The 8,807-nt window shown below is 33.5% G+C and overlaps 2 protein-coding genes across 2 annotated transcripts; one reads left to right on the top strand and one right to left on the bottom strand.

Annotated features, from left to right (window-relative positions):
• The first annotated feature begins 2,869 nt into the window (after positions 1 to 2,869).
• LOC107460422 (rhodanese-like domain-containing protein 14, chloroplastic) lies at positions 2,870 to 5,363 on the top strand. The gene is made up of 6 exons (XM_016078789.3): positions 2,870 to 3,175; positions 3,289 to 3,335; positions 3,703 to 3,795; positions 3,909 to 4,047; positions 4,140 to 4,242; positions 5,152 to 5,363. Exons 1-6 carry the CDS (start codon positions 2,989 to 2,991, stop codon positions 5,264 to 5,266), a joined length of 684 nt encoding a protein of 227 aa, XP_015934275.1. The 5' UTR covers positions 2,870 to 2,988; the 3' UTR covers positions 5,267 to 5,363.
• On the bottom strand, positions 5,331 to 7,437 carry LOC107460421 (uncharacterized). Its single transcript, XM_016078787.3, has 7 exons — positions 7,067 to 7,437; positions 6,832 to 6,978; positions 6,646 to 6,744; positions 6,376 to 6,567; positions 6,135 to 6,254; positions 5,921 to 5,992; positions 5,331 to 5,767 (listed from the first exon to the last, which is right to left on the bottom strand). The coding sequence occupies exons 1-7, from the start codon at positions 7,289 to 7,291 to the stop codon at positions 5,543 to 5,545; spliced, it is 1,080 nt and encodes a 359-aa protein (XP_015934273.1). The 5' UTR covers positions 7,292 to 7,437; the 3' UTR covers positions 5,331 to 5,542.
• Positions 7,438 to 8,807: the final 1,370 nt, after the last annotated feature.

Raw genomic sequence — 8,807 nt, 5'->3', positions numbered from 1 at the left:
AGTTGATATGGGATTGTTTTATCCCTATGGATCCAAGTCACAACTAGTTGGCTATGCAGATGCCGGATACTTGTCTGATCCACATAAAAGGAGATCTCAAACAGGATACCTGTTCACATATGGTGGTACAGCTATATCTTGGAGGTCCACGAAACAGACGATTGCTACAACATCCTCTAATCATGCTGAAATACTGGCGATTCATGAAGCTAGTCGCGAGTGTTTTTGGCTGAGGAGTCTGATTCAATATATTCTATCATCATGTGGACTGATTGATCATAAGATAGCTCCAACTGTCCTGTTTGAAGATAATACGGCATGCATTGCTCAACTTAAGGGTGGCTACATCAAAGGTGATAGAACAAATCATATTTCTCCCAAATTCTTCTTCACTCATGATCTTCAAAATCAAGGGACAATTGATATCCAACAGATCCGCTCAAGTGATAATCTGGCAGATTTATTTACAAAGTCACTCCCAAAATCCTCCTTTGAAAGATTGGTACATGAGATTGGAATGCGCCGATTTCGAGACATTAAATGATGTCGGCAAGAGGGGGAGACTGTACTCTTTTTCCCTTGGTCAGGTTTTTTTTCTCATTGGGTTTTTCTTGGCAAGGTTTTTAATGAGGCAGTCCCCATCACTAAAGGATATTGTACTCTTTTTCCTTCACTAAGGTTTTTTTCCCACTGGGTTTTTCTTTAGTAAGGTTTTAACGAGGCAATAATTCTAAATGGACATCCAAGGGGGAGTGTTGAGATAAGATTTGTTACGTGGATGCCCATTTATGAAGGGCGGTGTAGTATTTTCAAGGAAGAATGCTTTTAATAAGCATTTGAAAATCTATCCTATGGACATCTATAAATAGAGGTCCAAGCCTCTGAAAGTTACATAACAACAGAACAAAATACTATTCTCCCTTCCTTTCATACAAATAAATCAATCCTCTTTTATGCTGCAATCAAATACTCTTCTCCTTGTATTTCTACTACAATTCTTTCTCTTCTTTTATTTTATAAGTATTTTAAATTCTATTCTCTATTACTCTTTACATATAATATTAATAGCAATATTAACCATTTTTATTATATTGAGATAGTAACAATAAACAAATGCAATTCTCTCTCTCTTTATTTTTAATACTTTTTTTTTATCTTTGTATATATATACACAATACAACATATAATATTATTATATATATATAATAATTATTGAGCTAATTATATTAATAAGAGTCTTTTATTTATACATCTTTATTTTATATATCTTTTATTTTACAACAGTGATGCATTTTTCTTCAAAAAATAGACAGATTATGTAAAATCTACACTTATGATTTGGCTAGTTATCTGGCAATACAAGAAAATGATGTAACCTATACCATTGGATCTGTTTAACACTTGGTACCAATTAGGATCCTTTACAATCTTAGCGTACACACAGAGTCTCATTTTTTGGGTTAATTATGTAATTTAACATATATATAGTTTTATATGTGAGGACAAAAAGACATCCATTTTGTAACTTAGATTAGATTGATATTTACTGCCACTGAAGCATCAAGTCCACTTGTGCCTCATGTATATATATTAAGAGGAAGATATATGATTAATTGGCTCAACAAGAAACATTAAATAATTATGAGAAATTGGTTTCAATAATTTTACTTTTAGTATCATCTTCTCTTGGACTGTAAGACCATAACACGAGGTTTCAAAATAGTTTGATAGATTGCAAGTGTCAAGATGGTAGCTTTGTTATGAGGTATTGAACGGAGAAGGTTGAGAAACTCACATTTAGTTTTAGGTTTGTTTGTTTAAAAATTGGTATTAAAATTTTAATTTTTATTTTTTTAAATTTTAGTATTTTAATATTTTTAAAAAATAAAGATGTAAGAGATTAAAATTTTTTAAAAATAAGAAACTGAAATTTTAATAACATTTTATACCTAAAATATTTTTATTTTAATTAATTAATTAATTTTAATTTTATTCTTTATAGATATTAAACTAAAACTTCATTTTTATTTCAATCTCTATCTTTCACATTATACTAAATATAATATTAAAATTTATTTCAATCTCAATTTTTCAATTTTTATCTCTCATTTTTTATTTTTAGTCTTTGTCTTTCTCTCAAATTATATAAAGTAGGATAATTGATTGAATTACGGACAATACTGAATTTAATTAAGTCATTATTGTTGATAAAAATATATCTATGAATAAGAGAAAAGAAGCAAAAAAGGATGATGACAAGGAAACAAACGGCTAATTTTTTTTGTGTATTGTTTAAATATATGTGTAATACATTATTATTGGAAGATTGGGTGTTTTTTTTTATATGGTGTTTTATTCAAATCGGACGGTCCGATTTGTTTGAAGAGAAAAATAAATTACAAATCGGAGGGTCCGATTTGTTTGGAGAAAAAAATAAACTACAAATCGGAGGGTCCGTTTTGTATTTTTTATTTTTTTTTATTTTTTAAAATAAAAATCGGACGGTTCGATTTCAACATTAAAAATTTTTTTTTTCGAATTCACAAATCGGACCGTCCGATTTGTGATTGTTTGTTTGAAAAAAAATAATAAAACATGCACCGATTTGTACATCCCATACCAATGTGAAACACACTTCTGTTCACAGCTTCTTGTTATACACTTCTCTCTCTCCCACGTAAAAAATAACAAGCGGAAACATTAACCTATCCAAATAAATGGGTCCTAAACATCAGCCACAAATTCAGATTCCGAGTCTTCAATATCCAGAATACTCAGATATTTATGTCTTACAACGACAAGCTTCTAAAAGTTCTTGTTACATATAACACTCAAGCATATGCCACTTCATATTCCAAGTAACTTCAACTAGCTAGTGACCATCAACTAGATCATTTTTTATTTGAACTCACTAAAAAAATATATATATATATAGAATTATCTGCTGGTTTGTTTCTCTGTTGTTTATTAAGCGCGAAAGTTGAAACGATGGCTGCTTTTACATCGGTTGCTCTACAACCTTTGGTACCTTCTTTTGAAGGAAACCGTGATCATAGTTCATGGTTGGTGAGTGTGAAATCACACAGATACACAACAGGTCAGAGATTAAATCAGATGAACATTGCAAGGGGGTTAACAATTCATTGTGCAGCAACAAAACCAGCAAAATCACCAGGTATTAATATTAGTTTTCTCTGTGTTACTGTCACTGAATTCCAGTTGTGTTTGTGGTAGCAATTTGAGGAGCATTAACCAGTTTTTTATTTAAACTTTTCTTGGTGATATTAGCTGAAGAAGACTGGAAGGTTAAAAGAGAAGTTCTGTTGGAAAAGAAGGTATATCTCATTCTCCTTATCAGAATAAAGTGTTATTTGAACATAATCGTCATGGTATTCTATGCTTCATCATAAATTCCATGCCTTATTTAGATCCCAAGTTATAATATATTCAAAGAACTATGACCTTACAAGAGAGATCACAGGATAAAGTATGATACCAAATATTTAACTAACTAAGAGCACTGCTGTAAAGTTAAAATGGTAGGCAAAATCTATTTCATAATCATATCACATCAATCTAAAAAAGAAGTCTAATGCATTTTTCCTAATAATTTGTGTTAAACATAAGGGAATGTAAAATGCCACTTTTATCATCAAATTCAGAGTAAATGAGTTGCATGGTATGATAATATGGAAATTGCAGGTAAGAAGTGTTGATGTAAAGGAAGCTCTGCGCCTTCAGAAAGAGAATAAGTTTGTGATTCTTGATGTAAGGCCTGAAGCAGAGTTCAAAGAGGTTAGTGAACAATGTGCCTACACACACATTTATCTAGTTTCATGTGTACAATTCTTCTCATTTCCACTAATCTGATGAAAATAAAAAACCATTGGGTTTGAGAATTTGTGCAGGCTCATCCTCCAGATGCCATTAATGTGCAAATATATAGGCTTATAAAAGAGTGGACTGCATGGGACATTGCTAGGCGTGCTGCATTTGCATTTTTTGGTATTTTTTCTGGTACAGAAGAGAACCCTGAGTTCATAAAGAGTAAGAGATATACACTACATGATGCATTTCTTGAATGCATGCATTTCATGTTTCCTGAATCTAAAGAAATATTTGGTTTATGCTGATGGCAGCCGTTGAATCAAAATTAGATAAAAATGCAAAGATAATAGTAGCTTGTTCATCAGGGGGTACAATGAAGCCAACACAAAATCTGCCAGAAGGTCAACAATCAAGGTACTAACTTTTCTCCATCTTCATATATTCATTTCAGAGTATAGAGGGTAGTAATAATACTATTTTATTAGTAACAATATAAATGATTGATTCTATGAAATTGAAATCCATCCAGAATTTTAACATAGCCCTAAACTCCAAATTAATAATTCGGGGGCTGAAATGCACAAGAATTTGTGTAGTTAATTAATTAATAGCTTGCATTGCGTGCATGTAAGACTAGAGTAAGTCACATGAATGTTTCGTTAGCATGCGGCATATCACTCTTGCAAGTATAATAGCCACAATTGATTTGTTCAGGATTACTCACTCATTTAATACAACATAACCTCTATATAATTTTTTCTCAACAATAACATAATAATATACTAGGAAAAAAAATACCACTATACACAATAAGATATATTTCTACTCTCTATTGCAAATAAATTATTAATTCTTGATAACTAAGAGCAAGTTATAATGGAGGTGAAGAAGCATGTAAAATCCAACTTACTTTGCTACTTGATAAGCAAGTCAACTTGTCTTACTACTAGATAAATATGCTTACATAATTTTGATAAACTCTAGTCATAAAATTTGATTATCTTTTTATAATTTGATCAATTTTGACTTGTCAAACTTCTATAATTTCCTATAACCTTCTTGCAACATAATCAACTCTTGTCCATTCTTTCATGAAATTTTCATCCTTCACCATTTGTTATCAACTTGAGTAAATAATCTTGTCATTCATGAACATTCTAGCAATCTCTAGGAGTTCTAATGCAACTTGAATTCTTCAACTTGGTTATTGGTAATTGATAAGTTTAGTTTAATTTCCAACATTTATGCTTGATTTTCACAAATTATTGTAAACTTCAAACCACTAATCTGTTGCTATAATAGTTACATTTAATTCTTTCATAGGTCTCTGATAGCAGCTTACGTGCTGGTCCTTAATGGTTTTACCAATGTGTTCCATCTAGAAGGAGGCCTTTACGCATGGTTTAAAGAGGGTCTTCCTACTGTTTCAGATGAGTGAAGCCAAGGCCACGTTTTGACCATAACGAGAGTGCCCATAAATGGATAAATACCTATAGAACAAATGAAATGAAATGTCACCATTGAACTAGTTCGGAAAAATAGTGTTAGAACTGACAAGAAAATGTGTCAAGACTGGTTCCCTTGATTACATTTTGAGATGTAGTGATATGCATACACTAAGGATTCTGAACCTCTCTGTATGATGTACCATACTGCTTCAATTAAAACACTTGGTTCTATTGTTCCTTTGTATATCTTATCAAAGAGGAACTACCTAAGCCTTTAAGGATGCTCTTGCCATAGCTAGAGCACCTTCATAAGTTTGATTTCCTCCGATAAAACCACTCATGTGAACAAATGTACAACCTGGGATGCCAGCAACCTCAGAGAGCTTGTCATTCTCCAAACCCCTCCAAGGGGATGGTAATGGTTTTCTGCTCTCGAATCTAGCAGGTGAAACTACCACTGCCTGCAGTCTCCACTTCTCGCTTCTATCATCCTACAGGTAAAAAAGGTCTCCAATGTAAAATTTTCTTAATAGAGGGACAAAATCATTAAATAAATGACGAGAAGAAGGATTTGCTTCCTATATGATAGTTTGCGTACAATCAATCTTAAACAGCCATTGACTAAATCAGTTAAACATACATACCGGATAAAGAACATATTTGATGGAAGGACTAATTTCCATTTCCTTCTCAAGCTCATGTATGTGAAATTTCCACTGAGGAACAAGGGAGAAAAGGTTTCAGGTAATTAAAATGAATATTATCAAGAATCAAATATGATAAGTAAAAAGTTCCCATTATCCCAAGAGAAAGTACTAAAAATTTGTGCGAATCCATAAATATGCCTTGTATGCTTACAGGACAAGATCGAGTCAGCTTTATGATTTCTCCACTAGAATCAATAGTTTCTCTTGCTGCAAGACACTTCATAACAATCGACCGTGCCGGTAACCATGATTTTGCATAATAGTTCACATTCTGTAGTGTGAAAAAGAATTAAATTAATCCTTTTCAGACCAGAACAGAGAGAGGTATGTGAGACGCAGTACAAGCATAATGTACAAAATCAACATGGACCTTCCAAATAAGTCTCACTTACATCCAAAAATTCATCACCGGCCAGGGACATTGCACGATGAAAGGCCTCATTTTCTCTCTCAGGTGACTGATCAGAATACATCCAATCTAAATTCAATCGTTTTATTCTAGAGGACAAGCTAGTATTAATTACATATTTTGGAGGTTCTTCGATGTCATATTGATTCACTCCATTATCCACAGCATCAACTGCCTATATTTAACCACATATCCACTAAAAAATTGGAGAAAATTATATACTTAACCACAGATGCGCTGAAAAATTAGTTACCTCTACAAAGTTTCTGTATACAGCTTTATATAACTGATGTACATGAGGGTGTCCTTCATCAAGCTGAAGCACCTTTGCAATTATCTCCAACCCATAATGCTGCATGGATTCAGTACCATATATATTGTATTAACTTGGATACAAATATAAAATATGAATAAATAAGTGAGACAATGAGACAAACACCTTGTAGACAAGGCCAGCGCTGCTTAGCTTAGTGGCAAAGCCATGACCCAACACTTCATCGAAGCCTCTTTGATGGTGATCGTAACGGTGTCGTTTAGGGTCATACACGCCTCCAACATCGACTACTGCATCAAGTGTTTCCAAAACCTGTCAAAGCAAAAAATAACAAGATTTCTTTTTTGTAGCACCAAAAAACAAAAAGAGCAGAAAAAGGAAATGTGAGGAGGTTAGTTACGTTTGGGTTTCTAGTTCTTAGAATATGGGCATTGGAGAAGTGTTGGGTAAGGCGAAGCATGAAGCAAGCGAGTGCTTCGTCGCAGTGAAAGGTTCCGCTGTGAGTTCCCACCCGCTTAGCAGCGAGCGTGCAGAAACACGAGGAAGCTACAACGCCATGGTTTGGCAGAGAAGGCTTTCGGAATGTGAAGACCACATTTTTCCACGCTCCCGCGAGCTTCACCATTTTCTTCGAAGTTTTCTCCTTTGCTCTGTTTTTTTTTCTGCCTCTGCCACTGCAACGGCAAGTAAAGCACGAAACAGAGAAAGAGAGGAGGACTAGCTCGTGCTTTATTGCCGCCTAAACGCCGTCGTACTTGGCGACTGGCATCGTATTTCATTTGAGAAAGTCTAAGATATTAGTATATGTTAGTATATGTTGTGGTTTTTAGTTATCAATGGTGTTTTTAATGGTATGAGATTGTATCTAATGGTATAAAATTATTCAATTTTTTATGGTTAAATGCTGGCAAGAATTTAACAAAAATGCTGGTCCTAACACTCCTCATTTCATTTCTTTAAAATATATGATGTGGCGGGTTGGTTCATTCCATCTTATTTAGTGAGGAGGTCTTAAAATTTTGCACCCACTTTGTTTAATTGTGGACTGGCGAACTATTAAATAATATATAATTTCACAATTATTTTAATAAATTTATAATTTTTAAAGGCATAAAAAATTATAATTTTTATATTCACAAACATTAAAATCTTTATAATTATAAATATCTAATAAACATAATTATAAACTAAATTTTCATCCAAAATATAATTATAAATATTGTCTTCAAAGTAAAATAAACATAATTCAAAACATAATTATAAATATTGTCTCCAAAACAAAATAAACATAATCCAAAACACTCAATTTTCATATTCATTCTCTTGTAAGTTGGGTCGGGAGAAGTTGGATTTTGGCAAAAAAAATTGCAAAAATACCCTCTTGCCAAAAAAACACTAAATCCGGCGGAAAAGTCCACCAAATCCCACAATTTAAGCAGTGCGGATTAGGCGGACTTTTACTATTTGGCGGTCCCAATTTTCTAGTCCGATCCACCTTTTTTGGCTGATTACGTGAACTGGCCCCGCGGGTTTAGACTCATTTGCCACCCTTATTTGTGTGTTTAAGGTTTCAGCTTAAATTTTTCTTCTCTTTTTTGGTCCAACCAAAAACAGAAATTGATCAAATACAACCAGATCTGATGAACCAAATTTGATGAAACCAAGCAACCAGGTAAAAGGCAAGCAGAATAGCAGAGAGGCTGAGATAAACGAATAAGAAAATCGAAGCAGGAATCGACGAGCTAGAAATAGAGGATGATGAAGGCGAGAACAGAGATGGAGGTGGCGCGACGACAACTAGGCTGTGCGATGAGGAAGAGAAGAGAAGAGAAGACAGTGAGGCGACGCGACTGTAAGACAGCGATGAAGACATGGCTGCAAGACTGCTAGTGGATGAAGAAGCGATGAATGTCGAGATGGTCACTGATAAGAAGATTAAAAGTTGAAAGGTCTGAAAAGGAGATTGTGAGAAGAGCAGAGGAAGGAAAACGAGTGAGAGAGATGCACAGGGAGGACACACCGCCGAAATGAAATATTTAGAGAACTAGGGATAGGGTTTCTGATTTTTTAATTTAGCTATATATATTATTGAATTATATATTTATTTATTAAGTTGTGGATCTGTGGATCGAATTTGCGGA

This window comes from Arachis duranensis, chromosome 8 (genome assembly GCF_000817695.3).
Source record: "Arachis duranensis cultivar V14167 chromosome 8, aradu.V14167.gnm2.J7QH, whole genome shotgun sequence".
Lineage (NCBI taxonomy): Eukaryota > Viridiplantae > Streptophyta > Magnoliopsida > Fabales > Fabaceae > Arachis > Arachis duranensis.
The sequence above is the reverse complement of the archived record's forward strand: the minus strand, read 5'-3'. Positions and strand labels throughout refer to the sequence as shown.

Coding starts and splice junctions, on each gene's coding strand:
- LOC107460421 (XM_016078787.3), bottom strand. CDS start 7,291: ATGGTGAAGCTCGCGGGAGCGTGGAAAAATGTGGTCTTCACATTCCGA. Junction 6,979..7,066: donor TAAGAACTAGAAACCCAAAC/GTAACTAACCTC, acceptor TTGCTTTGACAG/GTTTTGGAAACACTTGATGC. Junction 5,993..6,134: donor AGCTGACTCGATCTTGTCCT/GTAAGCATACAA, acceptor CTTGTTCCTCAG/TGGAAATTTCACATACATGA.
- LOC107460422 (XM_016078789.3), top strand. CDS start 2,989: ATGGCTGCTTTTACATCGGTTGCTCTACAACCTTTGGTACCTTCTTTT. Junction 3,176..3,288: donor AAAACCAGCAAAATCACCAG/GTATTAATATTA, acceptor TGGTGATATTAG/CTGAAGAAGACTGGAAGGTT. Junction 3,336..3,702: donor AAGTTCTGTTGGAAAAGAAG/GTATATCTCATT, acceptor TGGAAATTGCAG/GTAAGAAGTGTTGATGTAAA.